This window comes from Balaenoptera physalus (assembly GCF_965194825.1).
Source record: "Balaenoptera physalus genome assembly, chromosome: 20".
Classification (NCBI taxonomy): Eukaryota; Metazoa; Chordata; class Mammalia; order Artiodactyla; family Balaenopteridae; genus Balaenoptera; species Balaenoptera physalus.
In genome coordinates, this window is record NC_138901.1 from 13,817,004 (window position 1) to 13,838,150 (window position 21,147).

Sequence of the window (21,147 nt, forward strand, 5' to 3'; positions counted from 1 at the left end):
GTAGAATTCAGGGGATTTTAGTATATTCACAGATGTGGGTAACCATCACCACAGTCAAATTTAAAACATGTTCATCAACCCAGTAAAGAAACCCTGTATGAATTTTATTTTTATTTATTTATTTAATTTTGGCTGTGTTGGGTCTTCGTTGCTGTGCGCGGGCTTTCTCTAGTTGCAGAGAGAGGGGTTGCGGTGCATGGGCTTCTCACTGCGGAGGCTCCTCTTGTTGCGGAGCACGGGCACTAGGTGAGGGGGCTCAGTAGTTGTGGCTCATGGGCTCTAGAGCACAGGCTCAGTAGTTGTGGTGCACGGGCTTAGTTGCTCCGCAGGCATGTGGGATCTTCCCAGACCAGGGCTCGAACCCGCGTCCCCTGCATTGGCAGGCAGATTCTTAACCTCTGCGCCACCAGGGAAGTCCCAGAAACCCTGTATGCTGTAGCTATCATACCCCCTATTCTTTTATCCTCAATCCCACCCCAGCCCTAGGCAATCACTAATCTTCCTATCTCTATAGATTTCCCTGTTCTGGACGCTTCATCTGAATGGGATCCTTTAATATGTGATCTGTTGGGACTAGCTTCTTTGAAAGCACTTTAATTTTTATGTGTATCCCTTTTAGGATTCAGGTTTAAGAAATGTTGGTCCAGGGGCTTCCTTGGTGGCACAGTGGTTGAGAGTCTGCCTGCCAATGCAGGGGACGCAGGTTCGAGCCCTGGTCTGGGAGGATCCCACATGCCGCGGAGCAACTAGGCCCGTGAGCCACAATTACTGAGCCTGCGCGTCTGGAGCCTGTGCTCCGCAACAAGAGAGGCCACGATAGTGAGAGACCCGCACACCGCGATGAAGAGTGGCCCCCGCTTGCCGCAACTAGAGAAAGCCCTCACACAGAGACGAAGACCCAACACAGCCAAAAATAAATAAATAAGTGAAATTCTTTAAAAAAAAAAAAAAAAAGAAAGAAATGTTGGTTCAAATTTGCGGCTAAATTTTAGCTGGTTGAAACGGCCATTCATTGAAGGGGAATGAGGATAATACCACCTTGGAGTCATCAGGAACAGTTCCTGAATGCAGGAAAAAATCTGATATTTTTCAGATTGGTTAGTTCATCTCTATTTGAGGGCTGAGCATTATGGTTACATAATATAGCAATTCCTAGCCAGTTACTGCTTAGCCCTTTTTCATTTAACATTTATCAAAGACTTCTAATTTCAGTTAACAGGGCAAGCCCCTGTTGGCTATAGTCCTTTGTGGTTCAAACTGAAAGCGTAATTAATCACAGAGACTTTATATCTCAGTGAACGTTGGCTAATAATATTGCCTCTGAGATGCAAGCTGCGCTCCAGCCAGGCTGAGATCTCCTGTGGGTTTCTCCTGGCACCTCCCAGGTGTGAGACTGATCCTGACAAACCCAGGGACACAGTTTCACTGGGCTGCACTAATCAAAGCCCTTAGCGTCACCTTTGTTCGGCTTTGTCCAAGTGCGAGATGGATGAAATTTGAAGGTGTGACTGACCCCGGGGAGAGGAAAGAGGAAGGCTTCTAAAGAAGATGCGCCCGCACGGAAGGAAGTGTGACCAGCGAGGTCCATCTGGCCCCGGAGAGAAGCCCTGGCACCAGTACGGCTCCCTCCATAAAGATGGGCTTTAATGACAAGGGTCCAAGTTGCCATCTGCCAAGCCTGGGGAGCATCGATAGGATCCAGAGCCAGAGCTCTCACTGGGGATGAATTTAGAAGCCCCCCAGCTGGAGGAACTTGCAGCCTGGTGCATTCCCAGCTAGCCAGCTGCTGGGCAGAGCCCTCAAGGCAAGAGCATTGACCGAGTAGGTGAACAAGCTGTGGAAGAGTTACAGGGTAATCTAGAGGATTTCCCTTGTGAAAACCTCTCTGACTTGGTGTTAGAGGTTGGCCTGGTTCCCCACAAAAAGATATGTTGAAGTCCTGACCCCCAGTACCTGAGAGGGTGACCTTACTTGGAAATATGGTCTTTACGGAGGTAATCAAGTGAAAATGAGGTTCAGTGGGCTCTAATCCAATATGATTGTGTCCTTACGAAAGGGGGAAATTTAGAGACAGAGACAGACATGCACAGAAGGAAGACGATGTGAAGACACACGGGAGGACGCCATGTGACCAGAGTGTACATCTACAAGTCAAGGAACACCAGAATTCCCAGCAAACCAAACCACCAGAATTAGCAAAGAGGCATGGAACAGATTCTCCTCTACAACCCCCAGAGGGAACCTACCCTACTGACACCTTGATCTCAGACTTCTAGCCTCCAGAACCGTGAGACAATAAATTTCTGTTAAGCCACCCAGTTTGTGGGTGGCTTAACACAAAGTGAGTGTTAAGTGGGTGGTACTTTGTTATGATAGCTCTAGCAAACTTATACAGCTAGGTTCCCCGTTAGGGAAACAAGCTCCACCCTAGCTTGGACGATTACTGGAAGGAAAGGATTGCATTTATCTCTGTGTAGTTCTCAACTCTTCAGGAGGAAAGCTTTTCTATAACCCCTAAGATGCTCGAAGTTGTCTGGCTTCAAGGCTGGCCCATCCTGACATGGGGAGATAGCTGCCCAGTGTGTCCACCTGCCAGGGAAGCTCCCAGCTTGGATGGACCAGCTGCTTTGTGTGCCCCTGTGGGGTTCCGGAACCTTGGTGAAATCAGTAAAATCCCTTCCTTTAAGGGAGCAGCCTACAGTAGGGCAATCTGCTTTGCTCTCTGCTTTGTCAACTTGGAACAGTGTTCCTGAAACATAAGAGAAAGAGGGAAAGGAATTGATTCTAAGATTGAAGACTATCACTTGTCCTTGGCCCAGAACCTAGTCATGAGAGTCCAATAAGCAAAAACCCTTTTCTTGGGATTTCTCCCACCACCATACTTATGGACACTGACAGGTGACAGCTTCCAGAAAACGGAAATGCCCACCCTGCCTCTCACTGATACAAGGGCACCAGCATTATGGTGGGCAGCCATATTTTTTGGCACTTATTTTTCTATACACTCAACCACAGGATAACAATAAAGTAAAAATAATCCTACAGCACTTAAGATATTCCTGCTGCCTTTCTTCTGAGGAGCTAAGTGAGATTTGAGGAAATTGAAATCTCTTAAGGATGTTTCAGTATCATGTGCTTCTTAAAGCTCTGGGATATCTCCTGTATAACATGCATCGCCTATTGGGTGTTGGGCTGGGGACTTCACCGACATTATCCAATTTAAGCCTTGCAACAGTCCCACAAGGGAATTAGTATTAACACCATCCTGCAGATGAGGAGTATTAACACCATCCCCCTCTGACAGATGACAGATTGTGCCAGAATTTCAGATGAGAATCCACATGGTCTAGGAGCAGGGAGCCCAGGTCTGGGAGTCAGGTTGACCTGAGCTTGCGGCCTGGAGAGCTGTGGATAAGTCAGCAATCACCTCTGAGCTTCAGGCTCCTCGTGTGGAGCACAGAGATGACATTCGTACCTTATGGTAGTGGTTAAACCTTGGCTGTATGTTTGGATCACCTGGGGAGCTTTTGAAATGCTGGATGCACAGACCCCACCCAAGACCGATTGGATCAGAAGCATTGGGGATTTAACCATACTCCTCACCCCCAGAGGTTTCTCTCACAGTTCTGGAGGACAGAAGTTCTTAGTGACTGTGAGGCTGTAGGGAAGAATCCTTTCTTGCCTCTTCTGGCTTCTGGCGGCTCCAGGAGTTCTGTGGTTTGTGGTTGCGTATCTCCAACCTCTGCCTCCAACTTCACGTGTCCTCCTTTCTGTGTCTTCTTTTCTGTCCCTTATCAGGACACTTGTTATTGGATTTAGGGCCCACCCTCTTAATCTAGGATGAGCTCGTCTCTAGAGCCTTAGTTTCATTACATCTGCAAAGACCTTTTTTCCCAAATAAGATCTCATTCATAGGTACTAGGGATGAGGACTTGGACATATGTTTTGGGGGGTCACCAACCCACTACAGAGAACTTTCACTGTGTGTTCAGATTGCACCAGGTTGGGATCCAGCAAGAGTTTGGAGATGCATAACCTCTCAGTCACACTAAAGTCAAATTTTATGTCCTTTTAAAATAGGCCAGGGCTTCCCTGGTGGCGCAGTGGTTAAGAATCCGCCTGCCAATGCAGGAGACACGGGTTCGAGCCCTGGTCCGGGAAGATCCCACATGCTGCGGAGCAACTAAGCCCGTGCGCCACAACTACTGAAGCCTGCACTCTAGAGCCCTCGAACCACAACTACTGAGCCTGTGTGCCACAACTACTGAAGCCCGCGCGCCTAGAGCCCATGCTCTGCAACAAGAGAAGCCACTGCAATGAGAAGCCTGCGTACTGCAATGAAGAGTAGCCCCCGCTCGCCGCAACTAGAGAAAGCCCGTGCACAGCAACGAAGACCCAATGCAGCCAAATTAAAGATAAAAAATACTATAGCAGCTATAGAAAGAAATACAAACTAGAATATTAAAACATAAAAAAATTTAAAAAGTTGTAAGAAAGATCGACTGCTGTATGAATGGGGCAATTTAGATATTTATGTTCACAAACTCAAGTGAGAGAATGAGAGTTGAAGATAGTAATTTCCAGAAGAATGAGTATTTGGGGGGAAGGTGGGGAGGAGAAATAGAGGGGGAGGGGAAAAGGCAGAAAGCTTGCAGTGACCAGAATACTTCAGATAAGACCCAGTGGTTTGATTTTTTAAATTTTATTAGTTTATCTATTTATTTTGCTCATTGTCATTCAAAGGTATTCAGCTGGATGTTCGTTTCTGATCTTGAGTTTTGGTTAAAGGAGTCCTCTGGTAAATCCCTCTCCCTTACTTCCCTCCAGCTCTCTGAAAGTGAATCCCTAATTATAGGCCACGTATGAGATTTACTAGATGAAATCAGCAGCTGTGGATATGACACCAGACTCGCAAAAAATCAACACACTGTTGCCATAAAAAGCCCAATTGTTAATTGCTTCTTTGGCATCTGGCTATAACAAAAACACCCTTTCGCTGTTTAATATTCAAAGTAAATGTACTGGAAAGAACATTGGGCTAGAATTAGGGGAGGCGGGGATTCTTGTCCCAGCTCTGTTACCAAGTGCCCGTGGTTTGGGGACAAAACATTTCATTCTCTCAGGCCTCAGTATCCTTATCCATAAAACCGAGGGTATGAAGTCAAATTACCACTTCCAGTTTTAAAATCCCATTCCGCGTCTTGAAAATACAGCACACTTCTCATACCCATGTAGCCTTTTCCCAAAGCTCTGTTTCACGAATGCCTGATATCATTTTATAATTTTGTGGTTCGATCGGGAGCCACACGTGAATTTAAGTGTCTGCATAGTTTTCACTTTGCAGGCAATACTTTTCAGGTCTTATTCAGAAGTGAAGTTTGCTGTGAGGCCCCACAACTCTTAATTGCTTTGGAAATGCAATCTGCCGGTGTTCCACGTTTAATATTACAGAGTCTTACGTTATTCTTGAGATGTCTGGAATCTACACCAAGATTCTGGAATAGGTATCATTTCAAGATCCACAGTGGCTGGCTGAAGGAACAAGCCGAGGCTAGTCCATGAATCAGGGACTCACGTTGGGGAGGGGAGCGCGGGGTGCAGCCAGCCGACCCGGGGCTCCATGTTCAGGCTTCTCTCAGGCCCAGTGCACAGGACCTGAGACGAGTGGAAGCAGCTCAGGCCACGGCCACACTTCCTTGTTGACTGGGGCCTTTGTCTCTTACATGTCTGGGTTGCCAGGAGCTTTGCCCTCTTGCTTTCAACTGCTCGCTGGCCCTGCAACTGTCCTTTATTTACCCAGTTGCTAACCGGAGTAGGATAACCTCCACTCAGGTTCACGAGGGTTCGCCTGTGTGTATTCTGGTCGGCCACAGCGTGGAGGCCGTGTCTTTTAAGCCTCAAGATAGTTGTCCGTGTGCTGATAATCATACTCGTCACTTGCCTCTTGCGGGAAAGGCGAAGGGCAGGTGGGAAAAGAAACCAGCTTCCCCTGTTTAACTCCAGCTCTTGTATTTTAAGTTGCAGGAACTGCTTGGCAGCCGTACATTTCCTTGTGTATAGTTTTCAAGGGTGTAGCTAATTGTATGAACTTGCGGTGAGTTCTGGGAAAAAAGAAAGCAGCATTCCTTCTCTTCGTCTTTGGAGATCCAGTTATTGCATCTGTTTTGGAATCCATTTGATGCTCCTGTTTTGTTATCTCTTGCTGAGTAACAATTCATCCAAGAATTTAGTGGCTTAAAACAACAGTGTATTAGTTCTCACGATTCTGCCATCTCAATTGGGCTTAGCTGGGCAGGATCTTCTGTTCCTCGTGGTATATGCTTGGACTGAAATATCAAAGACGGCTTTTTCGCTCATGTGCTGGCTTCTTAGCTGGAACGAGGGAGCATCTCTCCACATGGCCCTCCACATGGCAGGCTTGGGCTTCCTCACAGCATGGTGGTCTCAGGGTGATCAAGCTAGATTTTTTACATTGTGGCAGACTTCTGGTTCCCAGATTCTCTTAAAGACCTGAACTGACACAGTGTCTCTTCTGCCACATTCTTTTGGTCAAAGCAAGTCACGGACCAGTCTAGATTCATGGGGAGAGGAAGTAGCCTCCACCTCCTATAGGCACAGTGAGGGAGGGAATTGATGGGGGCCATCTTTGGAGATTATCTCCCGTAGTCTCCCTGGTGATATATCTCTTCATTTACTGGCCTTCTCTCTTTGTTCTTTTTTTTTTTTTTTTTTTTTGGCTGCATTGGGTCTTCGTTGCTGCGCGTGGGCTTTCTCTAGTTGCGGCGAGCGGGGACTACTCTTTGCTGCAGTGAGCGGGCTTCTCTCGTTGTGGAGCACGGGCTCTAGGCGTGCAGGCTTCAGTAGTTGTGGCACACGGGCCTCAGTAGTTGTGGCTCGCAGGCTCAAGAGCGCAGCCTCAGTAGTTGTGGTGCACGGGCTCTAGGCGTGCAGGCTTCAGTAGTTGTGGCACGCGGGCTTCAGTAGTTGTGGCTGGCAGGCTCAAGAGCGCAGCCTCAGTAGTTGTGGAGCACGGGCTCTAGGCGTGCAGGCTTCAGTAGTTGTGGCACGCGGGCTTCAGTAGTTGTGGCTGGCAGGCTCAAGAGCGCAGCCTCAGTAGTTGTGGAGCACGGGTTCTAGGCGTGCAGGCTTCAGTAGTTGTGGCACGCGGGCTTCAGTAGTTGTGGCTAGCAGGCTCAAGAGCGCAGCCTCAGTAATTGTGGCTCACGGGCCTAGTTGCTCTGCAGCATGTGAGATCTTCCTGGACCAGGGCTCAAACCCGTGTCCCCTGCACTGGCAGGTGGATTCTTAGCCACTGCACATTTTGTGGTGTAGGAATACAGGTCAGGCAGGAATTAGTCCCATGGTCTTAAACATCACATCTTTTACCAGCAATTCCAGGGCACTTTGGAAAGGCATTGCTATCTCTGCCCTGGACTGTAGGGGCTGAGCTCAGAGGCTTCATAGACTGCCTTGGGAAGTACAATAATGGCCAACATCAGTTGAGCACTTGCTATGGGCCAAACTCTATGCTTATGCCTTTTTCATATTTCATGTTATTATCATAATCTTTCTAGGCCTATGCACATAATTTCAGTAGCAGTTTCTGGGTTGGTCCAGGTGATAAAAATATAGCTTGGCAAAGTTGGTACCAAAGAGTCAAAAATGCTGCCCACACTCAAGTCCCTCCCTCCCCAGAAGCACTTATTTCCTTGGGGTAGTTATTATGCATCCTTCTTTCCTTACTCCCTTCCAGAATCCCTTTTGTCAATTCTGTATTCCATTAATTATATATGTGTCCCACTCTGGTCCCTGTCTACCCCCAGACCCACCGTCTTCCTGCCATTGATGCAAGTAAGGAAGGACCCTGGAGGAAAGTCAGGGAACAGAAATCATCCAAGTAGAGTTGAGTCCATTCTCTGAGTGGAGGGAAGTGCCCTGCAATCACACACAGACCATACCTTTCAGACCACACATGCACCTGGTGCCCTCCCACAACCCCCAGGGCAAAGAAACCTGGTTGAGGGGAAGCATAATGTAATACCTGGTTCTGTGCCTGCCCACAGTGTGCATTCAGTAAACACACTTAGGATAATGATTTTTTTTTTTTTGGCTGCATTGGGTCTTTGTTGCTGCGCGTGGGCTTTCTCTAGTTGCAGCGAGCGGGGGCTACTCTTCGTTGTGGTGTGCGGGCTTCTCATTGCAGTGGCTTCTCTTGTTGCGGAGCACGGGCTCTCGGCGCGTGGGCTTCAGTAGTTGTGGCATGCAGGCTCAGTAGTTGTGGCTCGCGGGCTGTAGAGCGCAGGCTCAGTAGTTGTGGTGCACGGGCTTAGTTGCTCCGCAGCACGTAGGATCTTCCCGGACCAGGGCTCGAACCTGTGTCCCCTGCATCGGCAGGCGGATTCTCAACCACTGCGCCACCAGGGAAGCCCCAGGATAATGATTATTATAGTATTACTTTATGCAAGAATATCAGCAGGGAATTCCCTGGCAGTCCAGTGGTTAGGACTCCACAATTTCACTGCCGAGGGCACGGGTTCAATCCCTGGTCAGGAAAGTAGGATCCCGCAAGCAGCACGGTATGGCCAAAAAAAAAAAGAATATCAGCAAACCCAGAGCCAGTGCACACCCTGAAAAACCCTACTGAAGTAGTAAATAGCATTTTTTATATTTCATTTATGTATTTTCATAGCTTTATTGGCATCTAATTTACATACCATAAAGTTCATCCATTTAAAGTGTTCAGCTCAGTGGTTTTTAGCATATTTACAGAGTTGTGAGCCATCACCTTAAATCTAATTTTAGAGCATTTTCATCACCTCAAAAATAACTTCGTTCCCATAACAGTCATTCCCCATACTATCTCCCTCCCCCGGCCTTAGGCCACTAATCTACGTTTTCCATAGATTTGCCTATTCTGGATATTTTACATAAATGGAATTAGACACTGTGGCTTTTGGTGACTGGTTTCTTTCACTTGGCTTCCCTTATTCACTTATTTCATGTAAAAAGATGGTTGAACTTTTAAGTTATCATTTCTCTGATTTTTTTTTTTCTCCAGGATCCTAAACACTTCAAGTCAGAGAAGACAGGACGGGGCCAGTTAAGGGAAGGCTGGAGAGAGAGTCATCAGCCCATCATGTGTTCCTACAAGCTGGTGACTGTGAAGTTCGAGGTCTGGGGGCTTCAGACCAGAGTGGAACAATTTGTACACAAGGTAAGTAAATGGACAGCAGTTCCTGGGCTATGGACAAAATAACTGTCTTTGTTGTGCGCTGGAGTGCCCAATGCCCAACAGATGTATAAGCGCTGAGCCAACACGAGGTACCTGCATCTAGAAAACCCTGTTTTCATGAAAATGCATTTTGTCTACTGTTTAATTTTCTTCCACTAATAGATATCTTACACTTTATCTCTCATTCTGTGACCTCCATGTCTGTTGGGTGAGTATGTCCAGGAGGTTGGGCTTTCAAAATATACTTCTCTCTTTGGCATCAGGCTAATCTAGTTCCAGAGAGAGGTACTTGTACTTGGTCCTTGGGTACTTGGATTCAGACAGAAGCACAGGGTTTATCTGTATGTGCAGTCCCCCCAAGGATAGTTCTCATTCAAAAGATCCTGCAAATGTAGACACCTGAGGTAGAAGTTGCCCCAAGAGACAGAACAGGAAATCCCAGTGGTCCCATTAGATGGTGTACCCCAGCATTTCTGCCCTTTTAATAATTCTACTACCAAAGAATTATTAACAACCTCAAAACACAGATTTCAATTGTATGCCTACTTTGACTAAACATGTTGATGTTGTAGCAGGAACCCATTTGGGGTGATGATTTAAGTTTGTTAGGGGCTTCTAACATAACTCTTATCCTCATGGAAATTAATGGGAAATACAGTGTTGAGCATTGCCCTTTGTAACTCCTATTTTCATGAAAATAAATACTACCCAAGTTGTCTCTACATTCCAGATAGGCTGGATATCTGTTTATTTTTCCACTTAAAAACTGATAAAGAATAGCTTTCTGAAATTCTTTTGGGGGCACTGGAATTTAACCTTAATGCACTGAGCTTTTTGTTACTTAGATGGATTTATCTACTGAGCTTGGGGGGGCGAGTTGACAATAAAATGTGTAAATCTTGAATTTGGGTCCAAGAAAGAGATTGAACTTGGGCTCCTGATAATAGCAGACCCTTGAGCAAATTTGAAGCAGAGAAGTGTACTGATCTGCTGAGCTCCAGAACCCATTCTGCCCCGCCTGGAGTGGGAGCCAAGTGGCACACAGAGAAATCAAGTTCTGGGACCTCTTGTTTTCCTGCTGTGTCCCAGTTATTAAGCAGGAAGACAGTCCGGGCTCTCAGAGTAAATATTTTCCAGCCTCAGCTCTGGGTCGAGCTCCAGCTATATATTCTTGACTTCCTACAACATCCCACCTTTTTTTTTAAACCGCAAATGATCTCCTCTTATTAGGGCCACTACCGTAGTATGTTTTATTATCTCCTCTTCTCACAAAGCATATTTAGATTGCCACAGGGCTCATTGTGTTTCTTTTCTAGTTTTGAGAATCCATTTCTTTAAAATACCTGCAAGAATTACGCTCTAGTAATAGGCATTCCTATTGCCCATTTCCAAATATAATGAAGTGTTATCAACACCCCCAAAACACACCTGCTGTGGCACATGAGCCACTAATGAGTATCTGAGGCTAGCATTTGCATGGGTTTTAAGTGCCAGGGATGCCTTTCTCTGAACACCTTTGTGTTTGAAGAATCTATTCACAGTTAAGGGGAAAAAATATTCGAAAGCAAGCCATTAGCACATTATTGAATTCTTGTTTCCAGTAGACAGCTGTGTTGTGCTTAATGCAATAGGGTGTATTTACTGATGCCTCAATGCTGTTCTTTTGATTTCCATGAATTTGACACACTCAGCACTCAAGTGTGTATGGCTTCATGTTGTTTCTTATTTTCATTACATGTTTCCTCCTTCTGAATTACAAAAGCCTCACTAGATATCCAGAGGCCTGGAGTAATAAACACTTCATTATGAAAGCTTCCCTTGTTTCTGCAAATTCACTGAATTAAAATCCTTCATTTATTGAAACATGCTTGAACCTTCTACAAGAGGTTTTTGACAATTGCTAGATTTGTTTGGCAGGAAGAAAGGAATGTTGGAGGGAGAGCGTTGAGTATCTAAGAAATGTAAAAAGGCATATTTACAGAAGACAAGAAAAGAATACCATGAAATAAAAGCACATAAATGGTATGACACACAAACCCTATAGAATTATTTTTCTTAGTCTTCTGTTGCCGTTATGTGTCACCATAAGAAACAATTTCATTCCTTTTGTCTCCAGTCAAGTTCATTATTCCCATTATGTTCTACTCTGGTTCAGGTCTCTTATTTCATCTCTTTCAAGAATAGTTGACTAAACTGCTCCCCCCCCCCCTTTTATTACATGAAAATCAAGCCTAGAAAGATATTTACTTCTCTTGAATCCCACACCTTCAATTATTTTTTTTAAAAATTAAGCAATATTTAGGATACTTCATTAGAAAAGAGAGAGTTTTAAGTGCTTTTGGCTTAGAAGTGACTTGCTACCCGGACAAATGTTCTTGATTTCCAACATTTATGACCTCCCGGCACCAGGGTGACGCACCCTTCCGCAAAAGAAAAGTAGAACCTGTTTTAGGTAAAGATAAATGAAGAGAAAAATCTCAAGGTGATCAGTCCTAGAGATTCAGTCCAGTCACTGCTGTGTGACTGCCAAGTCGTTTCATTAGTGTGAACAACCTCCAGCCCAACTTTCAAATAAGATAAAGAGATTAATTTACAGCAAGTGTATGGACACCATGGAAAGGGCTGAGAGTAAGTATGTCAGCCCCTAATTGTCATCACATATGGACAGAGGGATGGAGAAATTTGTAATTGCCAGGATTCCAAGAATTGGGAACCATCCCTTTTCCAGATAGTTTTAATCAAACCTGGTATTCTGTCAAACATCCTTCTTTTGCTTTTTTAGGTGGTCCGAGATATTCTTCTGATTGGACATAGACAGGCTTTTGCATGGGTTGATGAGTGGTATGGTAAGTCAACTTCCCCAAAATCACTCATAGGACAACTTCATAACATGTTGGCTTGGGCTTTCAGTCCATCTGGCTTCAGCTGCTACCTAGAAAGACAACAACAAAGGCAGGGCTATTGCTTCCTGTATTGGAAACAGCACTGTCCATGGGACATAATGAAGAAGAATGTCATGATAGAAGTTTGGTCTAAAATAACCACAACACTTAGTTATTGACTAAATAGGGCCTCAGTATGTTTGATGCTTGCATACTTGATAATGCAGGGCTCCATAATTCTCTGTTGGATGGGCTTCAAACCCATCCTAATTTATCCCAAACTTCAAGATCAGTCTGAAGCATCATATCAAGTGAAAGCAGTCCTTTGATTTAGAGACTGTTGGAAACACTCCCTCACCAAAAACATAAGGACTCTGTAAAAATTCAAGGACAAAGGCATTGGTACCCCCTTATTTCTAATTGAGACTATTGTTCTGGCTTTTTTTTTAATGCTTTGGGAAGAATTAAACAAGTTCTGTATATTTCCAGTAAATGGAAAGAAACAAGGTTTGTTTCATCCCATGATGGATGGATGACCCTTCCCATATCCCCAGTGCTATCATTTTGTCCATGTGAATCCTTGACATTCCCAGAATCAGTCATCGGAGGCTAGTGTCCTTGACTATAAAAAGAAACAAACACACCCAGTTGGTGACTTGGGTCGTATCTGATTGCCTAATGAAATGCCCTTCTCCTTGGCCTTTTCCTAAGTCACATTGAATTTGTTCTCAGCATAACCTAGATTGCATTTTGGTGCCTTTCTGTCATTGTTCCACCAATCCTTTCCCTCCTCTTAGCAGAAGGTATCAAATTTGAAGTGAAAAGTTACATTGGACTGAATGGGCAAAGACAGTGATTGTTATTAATGTTGTTAGCTGTTTCTGACCACATTTTAAAAGAGAGGGCTCTGTAGGCTATGGGAGTGCTTTTTTTTTTTTTTTTTTTTTTTTTGCACAATTTTCCCAGATCCACATCTTCCGAAAAGCAAATGCATCTTTGCATCTTCCTGGGTTTGCTCAAATGCAGACCTCTGGAAGAGACTCTTTGGAAAGATCATCATTTGCTCTCTCTTATCACACATACCCCCAGGACGCCGCTCACAGGCAGCCACGTTGTCACACCTCCTGAACACCTATGTGTGGTTGTCTACGGAGAGACAGGGGGAGGGAGAGTCTCCTGTGATTACTTCCCCAGATCGTTAAACAAATCTTTTTGGTTGTTTTTTTCTGGAGAACTTTTCTCAGATTCTTAGGAGGAGTACAGACACCCCAAAGGTTAAGAACTGCTGGTCTCCCCCAACTTGCACTCCTCCACGCTCCCGGCATCCTTGCTGCCGACACTAAAGGAATTTCAAAAGGTTATTCAAATAAGAGGCTCAAAACTGGTGAGAAGTTTGGCAAGGGAACAGAGGCCTGAAGGGCCAAAACTCTGCCACAGTGAAGACCAAGAGACAGGGCACTTCAGTAGATTTCTCCTGAGTGCCAGGATGCCTCAGAGGACTTTTGGGAAAAGGCAGCATCAAAAAGGGTGGCCACGCCCCGATTAAGAGGACAAAACACTGCAAGCCTGTTGGTCAGAAAAGAGAATTTGAGTAGAGGCAAGATATAGAAAAAGAAAATGTGGGCGGGAGTCTAGTAAGGGAACAGCTGGAGTGCAGAGGATGGGGGCCGATTCTTTTCCATCTCACCCGAGCCTGCAGCAACGAAGAGACTTAAAGACTTTTAGTCCAAAAAAAAAAAAACAAAACTCAGACTATTACAGGGGCCCAAAGCTAGAATAATGCATCAAAGCAAGACCTTTAAGATGAGAACATCTACTTAAGATGGGTAAGGTGGAGACAGGAATTAACTCAGGGAGTCTACTGACAAAAAGCCCTTTCTGTATCTGAGTGCAGGAAAAAAAGCGTGTGGTTTAGCAGATATAGATGGTCAGGGCACCTTGTACTCCCCAGAGAAGGCATCCACCCACTATATATACAATCCTAGCCTCAACCAAAACAAGCAGCCTTTTCACTCAGCAAGGGGTCTGAGAGCCACCCCATCAATTTCATGTAAATTACTGGCATCATTGCCCCCAGCTGAGCTGCTTGCCAGGAGAACAGTAGCTCCTTCATTACACAGATGCAGACACTCAGTCAAATAAATGAAAATAGCCCTGCCCACAGACCCTTATTCAAGGTAATGCTGCAGACTGCGGGCCTTTCAGGTAAATGGCTGTGTCACGGCCCACCAGAACAGACCTTCAGTTTTGGGTACCTGAAGTTGCTTATTTTTCTTTGGTCTCTACAGGCTCCGTGAGGCTCTCATAGTAAACATGGAAAAGGTTCAAAGTAAAGAAATCCTTTCCTATAGCTTATGGCACTTATTCTGCAAGTGGGCCTGCCACATCAGCATCCTTGGGGTACTTGTTACAAGTTCAGATTCTCAGACCCCACCCCAACCTACTGAATCAGATACTCAAGGGGTACAGCCCAGCAATTTTGTGTTTTAACAAGCCCTCCAGATGAATCCGACGCTCACTAAAATTTTAAGAATGACTTTAAATCAGATTAGATTGAAGGGACAGTTTAATTAATTCAATCCAAATTTAATTATACTAGAGAATGGTAGATGTCTTCAGGGCCAACTGCTAAACTCTGATGCCTTGTAAGCATTAGAAAAAAGGCGCCCCTTCTGGGCAGGTTCAGCAGGTGCTGTCGGCTTAGGGCTGAATTTTAGCTCCATTGACCTCCTGGGCTGTGTGTTCCTGCAGTGCCCAAACTGGACACCCTTATCCACTGGCAGCCTTGGATGATCTCCTTCTCCCTGATTAGACTCACCATCTCCAGTGCTTAATTAAGAGTAAAAAAAAAAGACACCGTAGATGATGGTGATCATTTCTTGCCCAAGGATTACTTTTGTATCTTTTCTGAATTTCAGCATTTGACTGTCACATAACTATTTCCCAAAACAGATTTTATTCTGCTCTTGTACATTGTAAAGTATAACCATTTCCACTGCTGGAGGAATTGAGTTTGTCTTTCAAAGGCTTGATTGGTCTTTATCCATGAGCCTTGGGTGTCTCCTGCATGACTGCAACACTAATCAGAAGAAACAACTGCACATTTCAGAAGATGGGGTGAAAGGGGAGGTGGATAAAAATAGGCAGCCCAGCTTCACCAAAGCATGGTTTTGCTTCACAAATCTGACAGTATTTTGAGAGAGGAACACAGAGGGTTTCCCAAGGGAGGTTGTGATTGAGTGGAACCTCATGAATCCTGACCCTTCTAAAAAAGTAGAGGGGGTAGCTCTGGCTAGTATAGATGAAACTCCCTCATGAAAGTGACGTAGAAATCATTCTGGAGTCCTCAGAGCAGCCTAACAACGAGAGAAGCAAGCTCAAGGTGGAGAAAGAAGCCAGCTCAGGGACCAGCATTAGCTGACTGAGTTCACCAAGCCAGCATTTTCCAACGGCCTCAGGTTTCCTGAAACATGAACTTGAGTGCTGTGGCCCTTATGCAACATTTTGTGTGTGTGTGCTTACCTTCATTTTTCTGGGGAGAGAACCCATTGCTCTCCATCACATTTTCAAAGGGAACTGTGATGCGCCCTCCTCCACCTCCCCAAATTAAGAACTGTGGGGAAAAAATCACAACTATAGATTACAATTCTAGATCTTAGTGGTCTGAATTACATGGAAAGGGTATGCACCAAGCCTTGAGGATTGGCTACTTTCACTACAAAAAAGTAAACTATTTTAAAAAAAAAAGTAAACTGTTTATAACAAGCATCTATTGAATTTATAACCATTTTAAAGAGTTTTAAAAAAAAAAGCACTTCCCAAAGCATGGCCACCATTCTCCTGGAGTCAAAGGTGTATCAAACCTAATTCATGATTGCTGGAGCTTCCTCTGACCAACCACTTGTTTAAGACTTCCATTTTGACTTAGAGAAAAAAAAAAAAAAAAAAAAAAAATTTACTTCTGTGTAGGCTGAGGAGCCTGGAAATGGAGAGAAAACATTTGTAGAAGGAAATAAAATATAATGTGCCATTGGACAGGTCACTGAATTAGGGTATATGGCGCTTTATTAAAATTGTCACTGCTGCAGCTGTGCAGTACAATGAAGGAAAATCCCTGCTTGCAGACATTTTGCTCCATGTCATTTGCAGTTTCTCTGTAGGTATAAATGACTTCTATCCTAAAGGCTTTTCAAATATACAGTCTTGCCTCCACTTCCAGTGAAATAAACCTGCCTTCTTTAATAAAATGATTGAAAGAAAATTGCCACCAGAAACAAAGTTGAAAGACTAACAGAAGCTATCTGCAACATATGTAGCCAACAGAGGACTAATATCTACAGTATATAAATCAAAAATCCAACAACTCAGTAGAAAAAAAGGTAAAGAACATGAATAGGTAAACCATGGAAGAAGAAATGCAAATGACCAATAACCTCACTACTAATCACAAGAAACGTAATGAGAACAACAAGAAGATATGACATTTGCCCATCTGATAGCCGAAGTTTTATAAAGAGTGATAATAATCCAGTTTTGGATAGGTGGGAGAACATACTAACGGTTTCTGTAAAAAAAATGTTAGTGATAAGTACGAATAACCTGTGACCCAGTAATTCCACTTCTAGATATTTATTCTTGAGGAATACACATGTTCGTGAATATAAATACAAAGCTGTTCAGTGTAGTGTTGTTTATAAGAGCTAAAATCTAGTCTCCATGTAAATGTCCATTAGCAGAAATATGGTCAAGTAAACTATGATAGACTCATACTATAAATATTGTGTGTAACAGTTAAAAAGAATAAGGTAGTTCTCTACATACTGGTATGGAAATAGTTTTTTTCCATTAGTGGAAAAAGCCAGAATAATATGTATCGTATAGTATACTATAGTATGATTCCATAAATGTGAAATTAAATGAGACTGTGTGTAATAGTAACATACACGTGAATTCATGGAAAAAAATCTGGCAGTTATCTCCAGAAGGAACAGGATTGATAAGGGAAGTTAAAAGGAATTACTCTGTTTTCTCTATGTAATCCAGTACTACTTGAATTATTTCTATGGAAAATAATTCATGCATTACTTGAGTGATTCAATAAGTAAATAATAACTGAAATCCGCATTTTATAACAAAGCAGAAAATAGTTGAAGCAGACCAAGACTCATACAGAGGTATATTTTGCTTAGTTCATGGTTTAAGAAATTGAAGAAGCTTCTCAATTAACAAATCCCCTGAATCCAGAGCTTCTTTGACAAAGCTGAGCTGGTGGTAGAGAAAAGGGTTCTACCCAGGCCAATTCAGTGTGACCTCTACATGCTGGGACAGAAGTCTGGGGTCTGCTTACTCTCCTCACCTGAAGGAGGGCGAGAAAGAGAAAGACAGAAATGGTCTTGAAAGAGGGCAAAGACAGAAAATCTTGCGATGAAGAGGGCATTTATACCCCCAGATTATCAGTCACACTCTGATAGCCAAGTGTCAAAGATACTAGGATATGACTTCCTTATCAGAAGAAATTTGGTACTAGTTCCAATAGTCTCTTAAATCAGGGAGTTAGGCCAGTGTTATTTAAGAACACTTCATTTAAGAAACTTTACTTAAGAAAAGTAAATTGTGACCTTTTAAATCTATAAAGTAAAGGGTGATTATTGATCAGTTTATTTGCAAAATAATTGACGTACGATTCCTTTGAGTTTCTCTGATACACATAAGCACTTGTTTGCTGGGAGCAAAGAGATCTGAACCTAAACTGTGAGAAGTCACTCTGATCATTGAAAATCAATCAGTAATGAAGATGAATCATCTCCATAAGTATAATCTGTCATTGTGTGTGTGTAATTGAATTTACTAAAAAATTGATTCATGTGTAGATTTTGAGGTAATATACTTTGCTGAAGCAAGACATAATGCATTCTACCAGATAACCTGAATAGGAACATTTTCACTTGATTAGGCTTTCCGTAAATTATTGAGGAATATTGAAAATGTTGACATCATTTCCATAAGCGTGTATGGTATGCGGGGATAGTTCAGAATTTAGACAAAAGTATTGGGTTGGCCTAAAAGTTCATTTGGGTTTTTCCATAACATCTTACGGAAAAACCCAAATGAACTTTTAGGCCAGCCCAATATTTTCCTTCAGCATTGGCTGGGACCAAATTATCATCATCTTTTAGAGAACTACTAGAAATGTTCTTCGGGTTTTTTTGTTTTTGGTTTTGGTTTTTTTTGGCCATGCTGCTCGGCTTGCAGGATCTCAGTTTCCTGACCAGGGATTGAACCCAGGCCACGGCAGTGAAAGCACCGAATCCTAACCACTAAGCCACAAGGGAACTCCCTAGAAATGTTCATTCTTATGTGGTCTAATTGAGAGATTTTTTTTTCTTTTAGATGAAATTTTCTGCAACTTTGTTTCTTAACTCTTCATTTTAAGAAAAAAGGGATCATGTTTCTAGAGTAGGCAAAAATTCTAGAAAAGTATATCTTCTTACCTATTTGCAAATTGATGGTATCCATCTTCTAATGACCCCAAATAATCGATTTTAAAATAATGTTCTCTTTTTCTTTCTTACAGAAGTAATGCATATTTGATGTAGAAAATTTAGAAAATATAGATAAACAAAAAGGAGAAAATGAAAATTACCTATAATTCCAACTCCTCAAAACAATCACTGTTAACATTTTGAAGTGTACCCTTTCAAAAGTCTTTTTTAAATGTATATAATGCTTTTCTGGCAAAAAATGATTTCTTTTACCTCCAATTTTTTATTTAACAATATACCAAGGACATTTCTCTATAGTGTTAAATATCCTTCTGCATCATTTTTAACTGCTGCATAATGCCATCAGGCCCCTGAGTTGTTTTCAATTTTTCACTATTATGAACAAGATAATAATGAGTATCTTTGTTGTTAAATCTTTCTTCACATCCATAAAAATTGAGATATCTTTGAAAGCCCATAGTCAAACAGTTTAAGCCCCTCTCTTAACATTGAGCTAATTAAAGATAAAGAATGATTTCCTTTGAGATTCACTAGAACAAAGAAATGAAACCGCCTTTGTTTTTGTTTTCAAAATTACTGGCATGCCAGCGAGGGGGGATATAAAGTGTCTAATGAACATATGTATAAAGAAATTTCTTTAAATTTTAAACTTTTAACTTAAAATGACCTAAGTATTCATTCCAGGTGTATTTGTGTTTAAGAAATTTTGATAACCAGCCATTGAAATTAAAGTGATTGTATTGAAAGGCTGTTATTATTGTTAACTAAGACGCATTTGTTCAATCACAAAGCAGCATCTCTTTACTGCTTTCCAGTTACCTTGATTTTCTAAAAGAAAAGCATGCTCTTTGCTTGGCCAGACTGTTGCTTAGCTTTCTTGATACTTACATTGCTTATAGACAGCATTTTTGATTAACGGTTTCGGGGTGTGGAGGGGGACCATCAGCTAAATAAAATAGCCCAGGTGTGGATTTAGAGCTGCCCTCCATCTTGGCCGCAAGACTACACTGAATTAATTCATAAACTTCTGGCAAGTCTGCCCTTTAGAACTGAAGAGACTCTCACATGACACACATGGATTGATATAAAAAGACACCAGACCACATGATGCAGGAATGACTTAAGGAAAAATTGCAGCTGTAAATACCCGCTCTAAATCCCCACCAAGCTAACTAGTGACCAAGGCGGTAGCTTGATTAACCAATTGTTGTGCATGTACCATTCATTGTAAAGAGTCATGAAGTTAAATTCTGCCGTGAGAGTGACAGAAGAATGCCCATCTGGGGAAACTGCAAATAAAATGTTGTAAAATAACGAAGGAGTGGAGTGGGGAGTGGAGGATAAAGCAACAGAAGTATTTAATGTGAGACTAATTGTTATTTTTATGTGTTTCACCTATTGAAGATAACAGGTTCTTTGCTGAAGTTTTTTATCAGGTGGATTTAGACAAGGCTTCTCAACCTTGGCACCACTGACATTTTGGACCAAATCATGCTTTGCTGGGGAGGCGGGGAGGGCCGTGCACTGTGGGATGTGCCACAGCATCCCTGGCCTCTACCCACTACATGCCAGTGGCACCTCCACCCCAGTGGTGACAACCAAAAATGTCACAAAATTGTCCCCTGTTGAGAACCACTGGATTAAGAAATCATCATTCTGAAATACTGAAAAAGTGAAGACTCAGGCCAAACATCATAATGTCATGTGCCATTTTATTTAGAGATCAGAGTGGGTGGAAGTAGTGCCAGCCATCTTTGTGCCGTTATGCTAGACTTGAAGTTCAGTGTAGACCTGTGCTCTCTGACACCATGTATTCCGTGCAAAAATACCTCTCTGTGTGAGCACTGCACCAAATCTCACTGGTAGCAGTGAACATCATTTCTCTGCCCTCTACGTCATGTCTCTTACAATAGCAATGAAAGTGTCCTTTCTGTTGTTGAATGCATTGTTGTAAAGAATCTCCAAATCTATTTTGAAAGGTATATGGAAGGTAAGTATCGGACCGCACAAACCTGACCCTGTGCCTTAACGGGATCTTCTGACCATGCTTTCAGGAGATCTCAGGCTACAGCCCTATCCACGAGCTAATACTTTCTACCCACCTAGCTCACTTTACAAGAATCACCCCTAAATAATTTCCACTCTTCTCAGTTCTAAGACTATTTTGACTAAACTTCCTTGTATTCACTCCCCCTTTGGCTGGTTTAGCTAACTTTATGATTGACTCTTCATAAAGTTAGTGAGTTCCCTGCTTTTTACTCCTCTCTTTGGCTTCTGCTAAGCTGCCTTCTTCCCCTGAAGTCTCCCCCATTGAAAGTTTGCATTTAATAACGGAAGTTGCCAACATCTTGACCTTCTTTCAGATATGACAATGGATGATGTTCGGGAATACGAGAAAAACATGCATGAACAAACCAACATAAAAGTTTGCAATCAGCATTCCTCCACTGTGGATGACATAGAGAGCCAGGCCCAAACAAGTGTATGTAGAATTTTTAAAACATGTTGCCCACCCTTTACCAAACGTACA

The 21,147-nt window shown here is 42.9% G+C and overlaps 1 protein-coding gene across 5 annotated transcripts in view; it reads left to right on the plus strand.

Moving 5' to 3' along the window:
- PITPNC1 (phosphatidylinositol transfer protein cytoplasmic 1) overlaps window positions 1–21,147 on the plus strand; it is a 268,187-nt gene that overhangs the window by 238,487 nt on the left and 8,553 nt on the right. For 4 of the 5 annotated variants that reach the window (XM_082442152.1, XM_082442150.1, XM_082442151.1 and 1 more), the window contains 2 exons: window positions 9,059–9,214; window positions 12,015–12,078. In XM_082442152.1, the coding sequence (XP_082298278.1) occupies window positions 9,059–9,214; window positions 12,015–12,078 (220 nt within the window). Of the gene's footprint in view, window positions 1–9,058; window positions 9,215–12,014; window positions 12,079–20,980; window positions 21,100–21,147 lie in introns of all 5 variants that reach the window. The other variant, XM_082442153.1, reaches the window with a different exon arrangement.